General features: G+C 41.6%; 1 protein-coding gene across 1 annotated transcript in view; it reads right to left on the bottom strand.

Annotated features, from left to right (window-relative positions):
* Positions 1 to 19,647, bottom strand: part of DNAH5 (dynein axonemal heavy chain 5) — a 324,549-nt gene that overhangs the window by 6,552 nt on the left and 298,350 nt on the right. The window contains exons 73-78 of the mRNA XM_043887792.1: positions 18,602 to 18,807; positions 17,023 to 17,226; positions 14,293 to 14,508; positions 11,492 to 11,704; positions 8,035 to 8,187; positions 7,016 to 7,247 (exon numbers count right to left, since the gene is read on the bottom strand). Of these exons, the coding sequence (XP_043743727.1) occupies positions 7,016 to 7,247; positions 8,035 to 8,187; positions 11,492 to 11,704; positions 14,293 to 14,508; positions 17,023 to 17,226; positions 18,602 to 18,807 (1,224 nt within the window). The remainder of the gene's footprint in view (positions 1 to 7,015; positions 7,248 to 8,034; positions 8,188 to 11,491; positions 11,705 to 14,292; positions 14,509 to 17,022; positions 17,227 to 18,601; positions 18,808 to 19,647) is intronic.

Here is a 19,647-nt window from a genome sequence, read left to right as displayed (position 1 = left end):
CAGGTAAGGAAGCAACAGTTAGAACTGGACATGGAACTACAGACTGGTTCCAAATAGGGAAAGGAGTACGTCAAGGCTATATGTTGTCACCCTGCTTATTTAACTTACATGCAGAGTGCACCATGAGAAACACTGGACCGGATGAAGCACAAGCCAGAATCAAGATTACCGGGAGAAATATCAATAACCTCAGAGATGCAGATGACACCACCCTTATGGCAAAAAGTGAAGAAGAGCTAAAGAGCCTCTTGATGAAAGTGAAAGAGGAGAGTGAAAAAGTTGGCTTAAAGCTCAACATTCAGAAAACTAAGATCATGGCATCAGGTCCCATCACTTCATGGCAAAAAAATGGGGAAACAATGGAAACAGTGACAGACTATTTTGGGGGGCTCCAAAATCACTGCAGATGGTAACTGCAGCCATGAAATTAAAAGATGCTTACTCCTTGGAAGGAAAGTTATGACCAACCTAGACAGCATAATAAAAAGCAAAGACATTACTTTGCCAACAAAGGTCCATCTTGTCAAGGCTATGGTTTTTCCAGTGGTCATGTGTGGATGTGAGAGTTGGACTATAAAGAAAGCTGAGCACTGAAGAATTGAAGCTTTTGAACTGTGATGTTGGAGAAGACTCTTGAGAGTCCCTTGGACTACAAGGAGATCCAATCGGTCCATCCTAAAGGAGATAAGTCCTGAGTGTTCATTGGAAGGACTGATGTTGAAGCTGAAACTCCAATACATTTGCCACCTGATGCAAAGAGCTGACTCATTTGAAAAGACCCTGATGCTGGGAAAGACTGAGGGCAGGACGAGAAGGGGATGACAGAGGATGAGATGGTTGGATGGCATCGCTGCCTTGATGGACATGAGTTTGGGTGGGCTCTGGGAGTTGGTGATGGACAGGGAGGCCTGGCAAGCTGAGGTTCATGTGGTCACAAAGAGTCGGACACAACTGAGCGACTGAACTGAACTGACATCATATATTCCTTCTGATATGTAAAACAACCAAGTTACCTAGAGATTCCTCATATCATTCCTTTATTCAATCCCTGTTTTGCTAAAAACATTTGAGTTATTAAATAGAGAACGTTTATATGCGATATTTCTTTTAATCCTTCAACTAGCATGTGATGGCATCACCAACTCAACGGACATGAGTTTGAGCAAGCTCCGGGAGTTGGTGATGGAGGGGAAAGCCTGGTGTGCTGCAGTCCAGGAGGTCACAAAGAGTTGGACACGACTGAGCAACTGAACTGAAACTAAGCATGTGTTACTGTATTAATAATAACAGTAATTGCTTTTATTATTATCTATTATATGCTAATTACATGCTGGACATTGTCAGTTTTATTCTGTCAGCAACCCAGTGAGATGGGTAACATGATTAAATCCATTTTACAGATGAGAAAAATGGAAGAACCCAAAGAGGTGAGTTGCCTATCCAAGGTTACAAAGCTTCAGGTGATGAGAAAATCTGGATGGAATGGATTGGGAGCCTAAGCTCTTAACCTCAACAACAGTGTGACATACTCTATGCATGTGCCTCCACGCTTTTTTGCAGAAAGGTGTAAACATGAGCCGGCTATAACTAGATACCTAACTTCCACTTGTGGCTCAGTTGCGATTCCTCCAAAGTCACATGAGTGCTATGGTGGTAAAGCAGGAGAGCACCCCAAATATCCAGGCTCCTGGCTCACTGCCCTTGACCTGAGGACATGTGCCCCACTGTGGGGCGAGGAGGTGACCATCTTAGCCTGCAGCATCGGGAGAGGAGGGCCTAGGGAGTCAGAACTCAGGTTCCTATAGGACAGAGGCCTTTTACTGTGTCTACCTCACTATGTACCTGAGAAAAATTAATTCATGACTTCAAAATACAAGGGACGCTTTCCTCATGTCCAATTTAGGCTTTAGTTTCCAGTTTCATCCCTACATGCACAGTCTTGAGTAGAACACGACCACAGAAATTCCCAGAGATGCGCATTCAACCCACAACAGACAAAGGTGATTCTGATAGCAGCTTTACTAGCCAGGAATCACAGGCAAATTACATAATATCTCTAACCTATTATTTCCCCATCTGCAAAATAGTCATGATACAACTTCTAGAGTTGTCATAAAGACTAAATGAGTGAATATATGTGAATGCCTGGTGTAGCATAGTGCTTAGAATACAATAGATACCCAAGGTGTGTTAGATTTCTCCTCTCTGCCTCTACACATGTATAGACGTGTGTGCATATACACAGTTACCTTTTCACTAAACCTAATTCCCCAGACTCAGGTTCCAGTAGACTAGCAGAGTTCCAGGTTTACAAACAGAAAGTGGATTAAATGCTGTGGGGCTCAGGTATCAGGAGGTCTCCAGGTCTGGGTCAGTGCACGGGGCTACCCCCATCCCAGCACCGTGAACGCACAGTGCTGGATCAGGGTGGGTCACAAGGCATGCTTAGACACACGTTTTCTCCTGCAGGAAATATTGTCATTAGCTATAGGGACGCTAAGATGCTTCTCAACCTGCTTAGCAAGTATCACTTTGTTCCCCCAAACATTGTAATCACTATTTTCCCATCACATGGGGTACAGCACAAAAGTTATTAAGAGCATCACTCTCTCTGTATATAGGAGACTTTACTGAAGAATTGATGCTTTGGAACTGTGGAGTTGGAGCAGACTCTTGAAAGTCCCTTGGACTGCAAGGAGATCAAACCAGTCCATCCTAAAGGAAATCAGTCCTGAATGTTCATTGGAAGGACTGATGCTGAAGCCGAAACTCCAATCCTCTAGCCACCTGATGCGAAGAACTGACTCATTGGAAAAGACCCTGATGTTGGGAAAGATTAAGGGCAGGAGGAGAAGGGGACGACAGAGGATGAGATGGTTGGATAGCATCACCGACTCAATGGACATGAGTTTACGCAAGTGATGGACAGGGAAGCCTGGCGTGCTGCAGTCCGCGGGGTCGCAAAGAGTCGGACACGACTGAGTGACTGAACTGACTGAACAGATGAAAAGAACAGTGGAATGTTAACTTCCTATCACTAACAAAACACCTCTTCAACCACAAAGCTATTTGGCAGCAAGTTTCCACCAACTTCTATTGAAACAAACAAACAAAAAAAAAAAACAATAAAGAACTGCAGTTTTCTTTACTTTTTTATTAGCACTTTGGAATTCATAGTCACCTTTTCTGTTGCTTATTTTTATTTCCTCTCTTACCTGCAGCTAATGAGCATCACCGCTGACTAATGCCCAGCAGGGTGAGTATATTTCTTCCACAAAAATGTGTTCTTAAGTCATAAAGGCCTGCCTGGATTATAAAATTATTGCTTTATTACTACCATGCTGAGCTGTTCAATGTCACATGGTGAAGGATTTTTACACATTAGTCACAAGAAATAAAAAAGTAACACCTAACTGAATGTGAGAAAGATTTTTCTTTCACTTTATAAGGGAAATATTTTTGCAACAGTGTTGACTAGATGCAACAGAATTTCTAAAGTATTACTTTTGGCTGAAAGAACATTTGACTATTAATTCTATAAAATAATCACGGCCCTGGGACTTCACACCACCGTAAGGATTAATGAAGATCAGGGCTTCCTTGGTGGCTCAGTGGTTAAAGAATCTACCTGTCAAGGCAGGAGACATGGGTTCAACCCCTGATTCAAGAAAATCCCACATGCCTGCGGAGCAATGAAGCCCATGCATCTCAACTACTGAACGCACACACCCTAGAGCCCAAACTCAGCAACAAGAGCAGCCACCTCAATGAGAAGCTTGTGCAGCACAGCTAGAGAGTAGCCCCAGCTCGCTGCAACTAGAGAAAGGCCCGCGTGGCAATGAAGACCCAGAACAGCCAAAATTAAATTAATAAATAAAATTATTTTTTTAAAAAAATCATGAAGCCACAGGCAGTGTGTCTGCCAAGCCCAGGCACACACATGGATCCTTTCAGACACGGCTGGGGCGTAAGGAGCAACACCCTGTACCAAGAGGGAGGCTGAGCACCCTCACGTCTTTTCTAATGTTCATGGGTGCCCCTTCCGTTACACACGGTCTGTTCCCCAAACACAGTGCCTCCGATGCTAGCTCCTGTCTCTGCACCCTTGCCTTTGCTCCATGGATATTAGTTCAATGTTCTCTGCTCAGCAAACTCTTCCCCGAACGTCTGAACTCTCTCACCCCTTGACACATCCTGTGTGTGTCTTCTTTACACAAACAAGAGCTATCTGAAATCAGTCTGCTCATTTACACTCCACCCTCATTATTTGTGGGACTAATGTATCTATTTTCCCTGGTGGCTCAGCTGTAAAGAACCTGCCTGCCAATGCAGGAAACCCAGAATCGATTCCTGGGTCGGGAAGATCCTCTGGAGAAGGAAATGGCAACCCACTCCAGTAGTCTTGCCTGGAGAATCCCACAGACAGAAGAGTCTGGCAGACTACAGTCCATGGGGTCACAAAGAATCAGACACAACTTAGCAACGGAACAACAACAATGTATGTATAGCTTAATGAAGCCAAATTACTGATGGCTCCTAGGAGAAATAAGAGGGTCAGCTTCCTCAGAGACTTTGGTCACAGAATTTTCATCAACTGATCAATACATAACCTTGTTTTCTGTGTGTTTCTGTTTAAAAACCAATCAATACATAATCTTGCCTTATGTGTGTTTTTGTTTAAAGTCATCTTTTTAATATACTCTGTTGATTCATTAACACTGAACTCAAGGCCAACAGCACAGTGACTCACGCCTGAACGAAGCTTGTCTAACACACATGGTTTCTCCATAAGGTACATCGCAGCCTTCTAGTGCTCAGGAACCTCAGACAGCACTTCAACACTACACTCGAGGGCCGTTTTCAACAACGAAAAATAGAAAAATATGAAAAACTTAGCACTAAATAGACCATGGAAAGGGCACTTGCTTACAGTCTGAGCTGAAACAAGAAGCAGAGACAGACTTGCTCCACCTAAGTTGGAAACACATGTCAGGAGGTTCAGATTTTTCACTGCTTTGTACATGTCTGTGAAAACCATGAAAGTGCCACAGGCATTAACCTTAGGGTCACAAATAAATTTTAAGAGTGTAGGCATATTCATACAGAATCCTTGAGTAGCAATGACTATATTTGCCTCTTTTGCAGTTACCCATCCCTCCTTGAGACTGAGCTCCGCGCAAATGAGGGTGCTGCATGGTCTTTCCTCACTGTTGCACCCCCAGCAATAGAGCAGTGTGTTTCAGATGGTTGATACCTTGGCTGACTTACTGAGCTAGAGCTCTTTCCCTCTCCCCAGAAAAGTCTGACTCTAACACCCTCTCCTTCTCATCCTCCAAAACACACCTCAAAAGCAGCCTCCACTTCCTACCAGGTTTAGTTGTTTTCCTTCTAGAGTCCCTGAACATCCTAAGAGCATCTCTTATCATGTGTATCTGTTAGTTACTCAGTCATCTCTGACTCTTTACGACCCCATGGACTATATAGCCAGGCTCCTTTGTCCATGGGATTCTCCAGGCAAGAATACTGGAGTAGGCTGTCATTTCCTTTTTCGGGGCTCTTCCCAACCAAGGGATGGAACCCAGGTCTCCAGCATTGCAGGCAGATTCTTAACCACTGAGCCACCAAGGATCTCTATCATAACATGCATCAAATTCTGTTTAAATTAATTGTTTACTTATCAGTCTCCTTCACTAGGCTATGAGTCCCTTGTGGGCATTATCTGGTTCATAACTATCTTTATCTCTTGCAGGTAAGGTTGTATCTGGTTTGTACTAGGAATTTAGCAAACATTTGCTTAAAAAACAAATGTTCAAAGTTTATACATCTGTTTACAAGTATGGTATTTATCTAAGGGATAAATATACTAAAAATTATCCTTTACAGAGAGATTTTTGCCTCTTGTTTAAAGAAAAATCTTCGTGCTTCTATCATAATATTAGGACTTCCTTAGAATCTACTATCCTGGCCACCTCATGAATTTATGGCTTATAATGATCATCTCACCATGTATATCAAATCACCATGTTATACACCTTGGCCAGTTGCTTCAGTCCTATCTGACTCTTCGCAGCTCTATGGACTGTAACCCACAGGCTGCTCTATCCAAGGGATTCTCCAGGCAAGAATACTGGAGTGGGTTGCCATTTCCTCCTCCAGGGATGTTATGCACCTTAAACATGTGCAATTTTATTTTAAAAGGAATATAATTTTTTAAAAGTGAAATGAACAGTGTCTCCTCATATTGTGAACAGTGGTTTATCCTTGAGGAGACGTCAGCTGAGTGAAATGCAAAAACCTCTAGAAAACATCAAACCAACAATGGAAAATAGTTTAGGTGTTTTTAGACTTGTCAAACAGAGCTTTGATAACTCTGTCAAAGGATTCTGCTTTGATGTGTGTGTTTCATAAAAGTGTTGTCACCTTCATAGGCTGCAATGTGAACCCAGCATTTTACCATAAGCTACTGAATTAAGTCAATGTCCCTGAATAAAATCCAGACTTCACAGCCTGACTTAAATCTCCAGGCTGGAGGAGTTATGACCTCCGGGAGCCCTGTGCAGTCCCACCTGGAAAGGCTTCTTTCCTCCTTTCCACCACTTGCCCAAATCATCATTCAAGCCCTATCCATTCTTCCCAGCCCTTCCAGGTCTACCTGCTCCCAAGATCCAACCCGTGACAGTTTCATCCCACTCTTATCTCACCCTCCTTTCTCACCACTAGTAACTATTCCAAACCCTTGCTTCTTATCTCATTAACTAATGCTCCATGAGTATCCTTATATATTTTATTTGCTTTATTAGATAGGCAAGAACTATCCAGAACCATTGCCTCCCAGCAGCACTCAAGGAAGAGCCCAGAAGTCAGTAAGTATTCATTAAACACAGGTGTGAATACGAAGCTACTTGATAACAGAGTATAATCCTTATCACATAATAACAAAAATAATGAGATCCTATATTTATAACATCATTCAACCCCACAGTACCAACTATACCTGAAGGCACAGACAACTTACCATTATTTTCAGCATAAATCCTTATGACAGGCATTAACTCGAAGAGCACTTTGGGCTTGGACTCGATAAGTTTCATGTTCCTCCTGTCCCAGCCAGCACCTTCAAGATACAAGCCGTAGACATAGACACCCTCTGTGGGAGGGGCAGAAATGTCATCCTTCATCCACTTGGTGACTTCATTGCAAAGAACCATATTGTCCAGAGCCCAGCCTTTGTTGGCTCGAGTTATTTCCTACTCAGGGCAAGAGCAAAAGGAAAGGATGACATCAGCAACTAGATGTAATGTAAAAAGCATAATTATGACAACAATATAGCCCCAGATTCAAAAAAGGTAGGATAGTATTTAAAGGGTTTTAAAAGATCCTCTCATAAGCAATACCCGTGTCCTAATTTAACCATATTTATACTTCAGTGTCAAATAACTTGATGCTTTCAAATTATGGTTGTGGAGAAAACTCCTTGGACTGCAAGGAGATCAAACTAGTCAATCCTAAAGGAAATCAGCCCTGACTATTCATTGGAAGGACTGATGCTAAAGCTGAAGCTCCAATACTTTGGCCACCTGCGGTGAAGAGCTGACTCATTGGAAAAGACCCTGATGCTGGGAAAGATTGAGGGCAAGAGAAGAAGGGGACAACAGAGAATGAGATGGTTGGATGGCATCACCGACTCAATGGACATGAGTTTGAGCAAACTCCGGGAGATAGCAGAGGACAGGGGAGCCTGGTGTGCTTCAGTACATGGGTTTGCAAAATATCGGAGATGACTTCATGACTAGATAACCATTTTAAAAGAAATATAAAATCAAATCAAATATAAAAATAAATATTTTTAAATCTAAGCTAGCAGCCTGAGAACAAGTTGCTGGATTTATGTTCAGGACAAAGTTAACTGCTGGTGGCCAAACCAGACAATCATTCTGCCTTATTATAAACTACATATTCAAAACTATAATGAAAGAAGAAAGCCCTCCAGAGGAAAATTGTAATAACACAACAGGTAAAAATCAGTGCTATCACCTGTCGCATTGCAGTTAAAAATCCTTGAGGGTTAAAAAAGCCCGTCATCCAGAAGCAGTGGGGTCGGTCATTGAAAACCCAAGAGGTAAACTGGCAGTTTCTTTCAATAAGTTCAGTAAACCAGAAACCCAAGGTACTTGAAACCCAAGATGCCTGAAATGCAAACATGAAAACATGAATTAATACAGGTTTAATTCTACTGTGTAACTGACTATATTCACAGAAAAAAAAAAAACAATAATGAAATATCAATTTCACTCTTAGAATTTAGAAGTCCCCAAGGCATAAATTTCTGCAGGGTTCTGACATTTAAGATGTCAAATTATTCCTTCTCAATAATATGAAGTATGTTAGAATCAACTAATCATCATGTGAATTCCAGATTAATCCAGCTTGGCATGCTGTTTAAGACATCTGCTGTCAATAAAAATCTCCTTCCATACACGAATATAGTTAAGATCAATTCTGCCATAAAGCAATTAAAACAATTAATTGAATTAAATTTAATGGGCTCCAACTATTTTTCCTTAGGCTATATTTTCAATAGATACATTATAAAATAGCATTTCTATTTATGTAAATGTGCTTATGGCCTTAACAGCACTTTATATTCTGTGAATGACAAATGTAGAAGCCTTTCTCCACTTATTTTTTTATGGGGCAAACAACATTTATTTTCTGAAGTTCCTATCTCTTAGAAAGCATTTTTATATTCTCCGATGAAGGGAATAAAAATGGAAACACAGGTCTCCTTACCACCAACAAATTAATTGCATTCATTGCCTGTAACGTTCTGCCTGAATTCACATGTGGAACTCATGTTATTATAACAGGCATGGCAATGTCATCAACATTATCAGCAGTCACACTAGAAGGTATCTCCAAATCATATTTTATAACATTTCACTGTAACTGCACTATTTTATGTGTGAATAAATGTACTGATCAACCTGAATAGATAAACCACTTGAATTTCAAATAGCTTGAGAATTGATATGCCTATTTTACAAGAGACACTGAGATTCCCAAAGACTGTTAATAAGTTGAGTAGAAAAAAGTCCTATATAAAAGGATTTTAAGTTCCAGGAAGTGGGACTTCCCTGGAAGTCCAGCGGCTAATCCCTATTTGAGGAACTAATATCCCACATCCTGTGTGGCACGGCCAAAAATTTTTTTAAAAGAGATTCTTAGAGTCCCTTGGACAGCAAGGAGATCAAACCCGTCAATCCTAAAGGAAATCAACCCTGAATATTCATTGGAAGGACTGATGCTAGCCACCTGATGCAAAGAGGTGACTCATTGGAAAAGACCTTGATGCTGGGAAAGACTGAGGGCAGGAGGAGACAGGGATGACAGAGAACAAGATAGTTGGATGGAATCGCCAACTCAATGGACATAATAAGTGTGGGCACACTCCGAGAGACGGTGAAGGACAGGGAAGCTTGGCATGCTGCAGTCCATGGGGTCTCTAAGAGTTAGACCCGACTTAGCGACTAAACAGCAATGTTTAAAATGAGGTAACTCATTCTATCTCTTTATAGGTGTGTTAACTGAAAGATATGTGTTTATACAACATTTGATCTGAAGGCACAGGGACCCATTAACTAGGGTGTGTCTTCTGGCAAGGATCCCTGTTCCAGAACTGCAGGTGCTGACCAAGCTGGGTCAGCTGGTCTAGTGGGGAATGAGCCCACAATGGTCAGGGACCAGGTAGGTCACTAGCAAGAGGAGAGTCAATGCATACAGAAAACTCTCTGGCCTCCGCAATGAATTTTTTGCAGGGGAGGAGAGAAAGGAACCTGGTCAAAGCTAATTCTGAGTTTCTAAGTTGTGTGTCTAGAGGGATGGATGGGATGGTGGTTAATCAAATAAGATGAGAAGATAGTAGGCGAGCACTCCCTAGTTACCATATACTGCTTTCTGTCCCACTGCCTTGGAATCTGCCAAAGCCCTGGGTGAGGGATCAGAGGCTCATCACTAAAGGAGTCTCTCCTGAGAGATTATCAGTCCTAACTCCACCCTGTCCCACCATCTCATTTACCTGACCGACCTCCAAAAGTTCCAGTCACCCCAGGACCCAATCTCATCTCTGTAAGTTGCCCACTCTGGATAACCCCACCCTCCTGTCTCCCGAGTCCTCCCACACACCCTTGGCCCCACGATCAGCCAACTCCTCTACAAGGACACTCAGGTTCTCATTTTACTTCTCCAAGTAGAAAAACACCTCTTCAAACCTCATCTATTTCCCATACTGTTATATACAGAATGGGTAAACAACAGGGTCCGACATCCTGTGGCAAACCACAATGGCAGAGAAATTTTTTAAAAACCCCCATCTTACCGTATATATACACACAGATATATAATATTCCATACACCACGGAATATCACTCAGCCTGGGTGGGAGGGGAGTTTGGGGGAGGATGGATACATGTATTTGCAAGCCTGAGTCCCTTTGCTGGTCACCTGAAACTACCACCACACTGTTAACTGGCTATTCTCCAATACAAATTAAAAGCTTCAAAAATGATAATAAAGTAAGGAGAATGAAATAACGCCATGTGCAGCAACACAGATGGACCTAGAGATTATCACACTAAATGAAGTCAGAAAGAGAAAAAGAGACTCACAGACATAGAGGAAAGAAATGTGATTACCAAGGAAGGAGGTGGGGGAGGGAAGGATGGGGAGTTTGAGATTAGCAGATGCAAACTATTATATGTAAAGTGGATAAACAACAGGGTGCAACCGTACAGCACAGGGAATTAGATTCAACATCCTGTGATAAGCCACAATGGGAAAAATACAAAACAGAATATACATATATAACAGTCACCTTGCTATACAGCAGAAATTAACCCAGCGTTGTATTAAATCAACTATATTTGCATAAAAATTTTATAAAAAGCCCATATCTCTCGTTTAGCACAATTAATAATATGCAATCAGTAAGAATACTGTTAAATTATTATCTTGTTACCTTGAGAGATATATACCCACATATTTACAGAAAAAGCAAGGAAGAAGATTTCTCCTTGGAGTGACTTTTGACATATGTGTGTGTGTCTAGGAACATCCCCTTCTATAAAACTAACATTACAAGCTTTGAAGTCCATGAGTTTGGGTTTAAATTCTGATTCTTGGATTTCTAAGGTGTGTGATCTGGGAAACCATTTAATCTCCCCTGACCTAAGTTCCTCATCTGTAAAATATGGGTAATAAATTGTAAGATTTACATGAAACAGTGCATACAAATTGCCTGGCAGAGAACCTGAGATGTGGGAGACGTTAAATCATTTTCCCTACCTACAATGTAAAAATACAGGGCTTTAAGAGGATTAGTCCCTAAGCAAAAGAACACTCTTAAGCACATTATCTGTACATGCTTTCACTTGCCAATTACAAGTATTCACAACAATAAAGTGATTAGGCAGGATAAGAACTGACTTAAACATACTTTCTTCCAACGAGTGGGAATCCTGGCATCAAACATGCAGTTCAGAGCATCTCGTAGATTTTCGCTCATGATGATGGTGCCATCAATGGCAAGTTTCAGCTCGGTCAGGGTGCTTCGGACCAGGGTGAGTACCCTCTGCATCCTGTCTATCTCCTGTCTGAGGAAAATGTTCATTGGCTGGAATGGCCCCATCTTTTGCAGCCTCTCCTTCACCTGCCATGGAGACATTAGCACATGAAAAATTATTTGACAGCTACTAATAGTTCTATATGGGGGCTTCCCTGGTGGCTCAGACGGTAAGGCATGTGCCCGCAATGCAGGAGACCTGGGTTTGATCCCTGGATCAGGAAGATCCCCTGGAGAAGGAAATGGCAAGCCACTCCAGTACTGTTGCCTGGAGAATTCCATGGATGGAGGAGCCTAGTGGCTCAGATGGTAAAGAACCTGCCTGTAATGTAGGAGACTTGGGTTGGGAAGATCTCCTGGAGAAGGAAATGGTTACCCACTCCAGAATTCTTGCCTGGAGAATTCCTTAGATAGAGAAGCCTGGTGTCCAGAGGAGCCCAGGACCCATACAGTCCATGGGCTTGCAGAGTCGAACACTATTGAGCAACTAACACTTTTACTTTTCACTTTCCCTGGTGGCTCAGTGGTAAAGAATTCACCGCCAAACAAGAGATGCAGGTTTGATCCCTGGGTCAAGAAGATCCCCTGGAGAGGGAAATGGGAACTCTCTCCGGTATTCTTGCCAAGGAGCCTGACGGGCTACAGTCCATGGGCTCATAAAGACTTAGACAGGACTGAGCATACACACAATGTTATATTATATACATGGTACTCTAGGGCTTCTGAAAGGGCCCTAAATTTTACAATTCCATAAATAGTAAGCTTGTTTTTAACTGTCAGAAAACAGAGAAGAAATAAAAGAAATATCTGTTAGAGGACCAGCTGATTTTTCATCCCAGGTGAGAGAAGACAGGCAGCCATTAATTCACAGAAGAATATATGGGTTGTCATTTCTTTCTCCAGGGGATCTTCCCAACCCAGGGATCGAACCCAGGTCTCCCACATTGCAGGCAGACACTTTAACCTCTGAGCCACCAGGGAGCCCAACAATTCTGAAGTCTGTCTCAAAAAACTAGATTTCTGTTTTTAAAGCTTTTTATTTTTTCCATCAAAGCATCTATCCATCCACTCACCCATTCATTTCTGTCTTGCAAGTATTTATTCAGAGTCTTTTGTGGATCAGATATCATGCCAGGCTGAATTGTTCTATCTTAAGCAAATTCAGCAAAAGGAAGATGACTCTTCTAAACTCCATACATACCACCATGTTTATTTATGAAAGGAAATGGTAACCCACTCCAGTATTCTTGCCTGGAGAATCCCGTGGACAGAGAAGCCTGGCGGGCTACGGTCCATGGGGTCGCAAAGAGTCGGACACGACTGTGTGACTACCACTTCACTTAATATATTTTAGGCACTTTCGTTGCTTTATAAATATTTCAGCCACTGCTAGACATGAATGACTGCTTTCCTGATACTATAATGAAAGGCGCTTATGAAAGCTGGTAACAGTATTGATTTTCTCCAAGCAAGTGATCAGAGTTTCTTCCACAGGAAATGATTCCCTTGGTGAGAGTTCTTTGAGTTCAGTCTATGGTGAAAAATTCGCAGCCGAAATGGCCTGCTTCATGGAAAACAATAGGATGCTAAAGAAACAAAATGCAGAATTCCTTCTGAAAACCAAGTGGAAAGGGCAATATATAAAGAAACTTGGTGGTCCTATGACAGAAATGTCACAAAGTTAGTCCAAGTAATCTCTTAAGACTACAAGGAAAGTAAGCCACTTACTTTTGCTTTTAGCAAAGATTTAAACATGTTATCAGGGTAAAGCTTTTCACAATACATGCTAAAATGTCCAAAAAAATTAACATAATTGTCATAATTTTGCTTAGAAGTTACTTGATATTAAAAGGACAAATTGGGGGGACTTCCCTGGTGGTCCAGTGGCTAAGACTCCACCCTTCCAACACAGGGGGCCCAGGTCAGGGAACTAGCTGTCACATCTTGCATGCCACAGCTAAGACCCAGCACAGTCAAATAAAATACATTAATTTAAAAAAAAAGATAAATCAATTTACAAAACCCATGTGACAAAGAAGCTGCAGAGTTAATGATATAACTATAGACTCCCTGAAATTAAGAAGGCCTGAATTATTTTTGTAAAATAATTGACACTTTACTCTAAGAATACATTATTTTCCTTTGAACAAATGACATTATGAGGTGCCTCCAGGAGACGTTATAGAAAAGCAATCCTAACCCATCGATACACACTTATAATTTAACTATGAAGATTAACTCTCTCATCAGACTTAGTATTTATATTTTGAAATGATTACGTCAATAGGTTCAAATACTTCTTTTACTGCTTCTTCAAGAAGTGAAGTCTTTAAATAATTTCTTTAATTTCAGAAAAATTATTTTTGCCCTCCTCCCTTCTTCCTCAAACTTCCCAGGTGGCACAGTGGTAAAGAATCCACCTGCCAAAGCAGGAGATGCAAATATGTGGGCTCCGTCCCTGGGTTAGGAAGATGCCCTGGAGAAGGAAATAGCAACCAACTCCAGCATTCTTTCCTGGAGAACTCCTATGGACAGAGGAGCCTGGTGGGCTACAGTCCATGGGGTCGCAGAGTCAGACACAACCGAATGACTGAGCACAACACTGCTTCCTCACCGCCCCCGCACCCAACCACCCTCCACATCCACAGCTGTTTGTCAGGATGCCATCAACTCACTTCAAAAGGACCATAGTCCGGGGGCAGCTTCTCCAGCATGTCATCAGCCAGCCGGGCCACCACGGCCTCCCTGGTCTCATCCCCTCCGCCAGAGCTGTCCTTGGGCTGGATGCCCAGGATGGTGTCCAGCACGTCCTTGGCCAGCTTGCTCTGGTAGGTGATGTCGGCGTTGGGGTGCAGCCCGAACACCTCGGGACTGTCGTAGGTGGGCAAGCTCTGAACAATAAATAGCCACAGTGAGCTCAGACTGCTGACACAAGCCCCAGTTAAATCACACGTCTTAGCAAACGACAGGATTTTATTAGGATAAGCATTTACATGATATGTCTTATTTGCAGCAGGCTACGACTGAGCGACTGAACTGAACTGAACCATCTCAAAAATTTCTCTAGGAAAGAATCAAAAGCGGGACTCCCCTGGTAGTCCAGTAGTTAAGAATCTGCCTTCCAATGCAGGGGATGCGGGCTCAATCCCTGGTCAGAGAACTGAGATCCCACACACCTCGGGGCAACTAAGCCCATGAGCCACAACTACTAAGACCGTGTGCCACAGCTACTGAGAGCAGACACTGCAACGGAAGACTCTGAATGCGGCAACAAAGATCTTGCGAGCCAAAACTAAGACCCAATGCGGCCGAGTAAATAAATGAATATATATTTTTTTAATAGAATCAAAAGTCGTCCCGAAAAGAAAATTAACATAATAAGCCCATGGTTCTTTAATGTCTGCACTTTAAGCAAATTGATTCAGAGACACTATCTTATTTTATAATATATTTATAAAATAGAAAGGGAACTATGGAATGGTATTTTGTTTCTCAATGGTCCCATCTAATTCAAACCAGTTGTTTAAATAAATGGTGTATAACTAATCATCACTAAAAATTACAGTTTTAGCAATTATGGCCCGATAAAACCAGAGGTGGGGAATGTACTCTCCCAAGGAGAAGAGAGACTAGGGAAAGTGAGAAATATTAAAAGAGCAACAAAGTTAGAAAAACATACAGCGAGAGACATTAAGAAGCAGAAAGTGAAAGCCTCTCAGTCATGTCCGACTTTACAGTCCATGGAATTCTCCAGGCCAAAATACTGCAGTGGGTGGCCATTCCTTCTCCAGGGGATCTTTCCAACCCAAGGATCGAACCCAGGTCTACCCCCATTGCAGGTGGATTCTTTACCAGCTGAGCCACCCAGGAAGCCTAAGAATACTGGAGTGGGTAGCCTATCTTCTCCAGGGGATCTTCCCGACCCAGGAATCTAACCAGGGTCTCCTGCATTGCAGGCGGATTCTATGCCAGCTGAGCTATCCAGGAAGCCCTTAAGAAGCAGAACAGCAGAACTAGCAGATAAATACTACCCCAGCTACTTGAACAAAAGAAAATTTACCTACAATTTGACATATACTTCTATGGGAGAACTGCATACTTAACTTTATTCATGGTTTCCCTCCCTTCTAGTCTATTATTTTATTCCTTTTTGCTTAATGCCTTCTTATGAGCTAACTCCAATTCCTATAAAATGAGACGTGTATAAATAAATATATGTGCAGGCATACCTAAATTTACACCTTCGTATGCACTTCTCCTCTTCACTGCAAATGATTTAAAGGCACATATAATACAGTTAAGACAAATATATTTGTAGATTTGAATTAATAAAAGTGTATGGCTGATGATATATGGTAAACTCATTGCACATATATATCACAGAACCTCTAAATATACTGATAAATTTAGCTCTTTGGGGCTGTTTTGCTTTAGTTGGTTCACCCTGAGATAAATCTTAGAGGCAAAAGAGATCGCTAAATAATGATCTAATGAATTCCAGGTACAGAGACAGAAAATGTAGTTACTTGAAAGCACAAATCAAGTTTTCCCCCAGATTTCCTGTCAAAATCTTATTCCTTCTCGGAGCCAGACTTTAAAGTTGGAAGTGATGTTCCCCCCAGGGATATTTGGCAGTCTGGAGACATTTAAGGTTGTTATAATGGGGTAGGAAGTGAAACTGACATTTAGTGGGTAGAGGACAAGGGTGATGTCAACCATTCTACACAGGACTGTCCCCTGCCCCTACAAAAATGTATTCAGCTCGAAATGTCAATGGTGCCAAAGCTGAGAAACTGAGTCTTAGAGGAGCCTCTTATACAGAGTGTGTTTCTGAGAATACTCATATGCTGTCCATCAGGTCAGAATTAAGAACCAGATGTCATGGAATAAGGTAAATGCTTTGAAACACAAAACAAGATTGAGTATAGGGCATTGAGTATAATGCCCTACACAAAAGGGCATTTGTGTAGGTTCCCTGGATCTAAATCTCCCCAATCTATCATCTCTCAAAGAAAATTCCTCACTGGGGCATTAAAAGAGAAGGAAAGTGGGACTTCCCTAGAGGTCCAGTGGTTAAGACTCTGAGATTCCACTGCAGGGGGGGCATGAATTCTTCTTGTCCCTGGTCAGAGAACTGAGTTTGTGTTGACAAAAAGAGAGAGAGAAAAAAGGGAAGGAGAGAACCAACACAAAACATACACTCAGAACAAATATAAACAGTTTAGTCATTAGAAGAATATAAACATATGAAGACAACATCTCTGGCGCTCAGAACCTTCCACGTTCAGTATGTATCACCATTAAAATTTCTTTTCAAAGAAGTGTGAAGTATAAATAAATAACAACAAAAAAGTCACCTGTCTATAGATATTTGCTCTATGCATAAAATTCTGAAGATGACCAACCTGGATATACTGAAGATAGTTATCCACTGTGTTGCATTTTGGAATATTGTAGCCTTGGTAAAAGCTGAAATCTGGTCCAAACATATTTTCACTGAACCAAACCTTAGCAAGGGTGTTCAACAGTCTCTTGTCATAGTCATCGGTGACTCTGCCTCCATACTGAATCTCTCCTATCATGTAGCGGACAGTGGTCCAAGAGACACCCTGGGAAAAGTTACAGAAGGAAGGTGCAGAACTGATTACTGTCTCACCCCCATTTTCCCTGCCAAGTAACACCCATGTATGCATCGTCATCACTGTCATCCATGTCATCTGCTCATGCACTCATTCATTCACTCCTCAGTAACTAAAAAGTGCAGAAAGAAAATTAAATAGACAAACATGAGGGGAACTCAAAGCTCCTGTTCATGATTTGAAACAGAGTCTCTTGCATTCATGTACTTCTTGACTTTGATTTCAATAGGAAAAAAATGCTTATTTTTTTAGAATATTGAGGCTGTTCCTTAAAAAGCACACATTCAAGAGTATGTGGATAAAGAAGTGGTATGTATGTACAATGGAATATTACTCAGCCACTAAAAGGAACAAAATAGGGTCATCTGTAGAGATGTAAGTGGATCTAGAGTCTGTCTTACAGAGTGAGGTAAGTCAGAAAAACAGATATCATATGTTAACACATATATGCGGCCTCTAGAAAAATGGTACAGATGAACCTATTTCCAAGGCAGGAGTAGGGACACAGGCATAAAGAATGGGCATGTGGACATAGTGGGGGAACGGAAGGGTGGGAAAATTGGGAAATTGGGATTGACATATGTCCACTGTGTGTTAGTCACTCAGTCGTGTCCAACTCTATGCTACCCCATGGACTGTAGCCCACCAGGCTTCTCTGTCCATGGGGATTCTCCAGGCAACAGTACTGGAGTGGATTGCCATGCCCTCCTCCAGGGGATCTTCCCGACCCAGGGATTGAACCCAGATCTCCTGCACTGCAGGCGGACTCTTTATCATCTGAGCCACAAGGGAAGCCTCATACATACACTGCCACATATAAAATAGAGAGCGAGTGGGAAGCTGGTGTATAGCACAAGGGGTAGGATGGGGGTGGTGTGGGGGAAAGGTGTAAGAGAGAGGGGATATATTTATGTACATGGCTGATTCACTCCATTGTACAGCAGAAACTAACACAACATTTTAAACCAATTATATTTCAATTTTTAAAAAGTCATCTAGACTCTAAATTTTGGGGGTTTTAGGATTTTAAAAAACAAGCTTCTTCATCCATTGCTCCCTCCCTCCAATAGATCCTGTTAGGTTGTCTTACTTGTAATGTCAACTTGCCTTGGAGAAACAAAAAGATAATTAAAATGTGTTCATTTTTTCCCTGAAATTAAGAGGTTAGTGTGACCCAAGTTGCTACGACTTAAAGAGGATGACTTTGCCAGCACGGAAAACCATCGCTGTTACAGGATTTCACCCAAGGCTGGTGGGGGCGGCGGGAGGGGGTGGGGAGGGTCGTGTTAGCTCAAGGATTCAAGCCCCAAATCACCCAAGGCAGAAAGCAGTGTGCACAAAGTACCTTTTTGAGATCCATGTCATCTAGGTGGTTCTGGACGAACTGCACTGTGGCATTAAAATCGGCTTGGTTAAACTCATAGGGGATGTTCCAACCCAGGGGCCCGAATTTGCGCCTCTCCTGGACCGTGGAGTGCAGGAAAGCCACGGCATACAACATGGGCTTCCACTGGGCCACGGCACTCACGTCCAGCAGGTCCTGGCTCACCCCTGTGAGGCCAGTGGGGAAAAACCGTCTCATCTCTCAAACTTCTTTATTTTCTACCACTTCTACAAGTTATTAATCATTGCTTTAAATTCCTGATGTTAAAATTCACTTATCTTGAACCATCTTTATCATAGTCATATGGCAGTTGTAATTTAACTTTTGGGTCCCCAGAGGACATTTCTCTGGAAAATACGTACAGAGATTTGAGGGGAGTAGGGTCTCACTCACATGGATAAAGTTCTTACCAACATAACCAGAAAAAAGTGGGGATAAAAATGGTGGCAAAATAAAATACTGCTACTATTACTACAGTGACCATTAATAATAGACATTATTATTATTACTATGAAGGGCATGTACACAGGTTGCAAATACTTCTATATACTCTATTAACAATTTAATATTAATTAGAATACTGTATACAGTAGCCCATTGCTATTGAGTAGCACAAACCATTAGATATAAAATAAGCAAGAAGGAGATATTGTATAATATGGGGAATACAGCCAGTATTTTATAATAACTATAAATAGAACATAACCTTTAGAAATTATGAATCACTATATTGCACACTTGTAATTTACGTTGTTCAGCAACTACACTTCAATTAAAAAGAATAATAAAAAATAATAAAATTTAAAAGAAGCCCTTTGCAACCTGAGTGTATTCTCCAAATTGTAGTCATGATTATTACACAGATATATATTTGTCACACATACGATTATAAATGTTTTCACTAGCAAACTGCTTTTACAGACGTCATCATTCCACATCTACTCTATTGGCAACAATGTGAGCCTTGTTAGCAACTCCAAAAATATCTCTTTGTAGATTTTTCAAAT

Source organism: Cervus elaphus, chromosome 25, assembly GCF_910594005.1.
Source record: "Cervus elaphus chromosome 25, mCerEla1.1, whole genome shotgun sequence".
Taxonomy (NCBI): Eukaryota; Metazoa; Chordata; class Mammalia; order Artiodactyla; family Cervidae; genus Cervus; species Cervus elaphus.
Note: the sequence above shows the minus strand (reverse complement) of the source record. Positions and strands in the feature narration are given on the sequence as shown.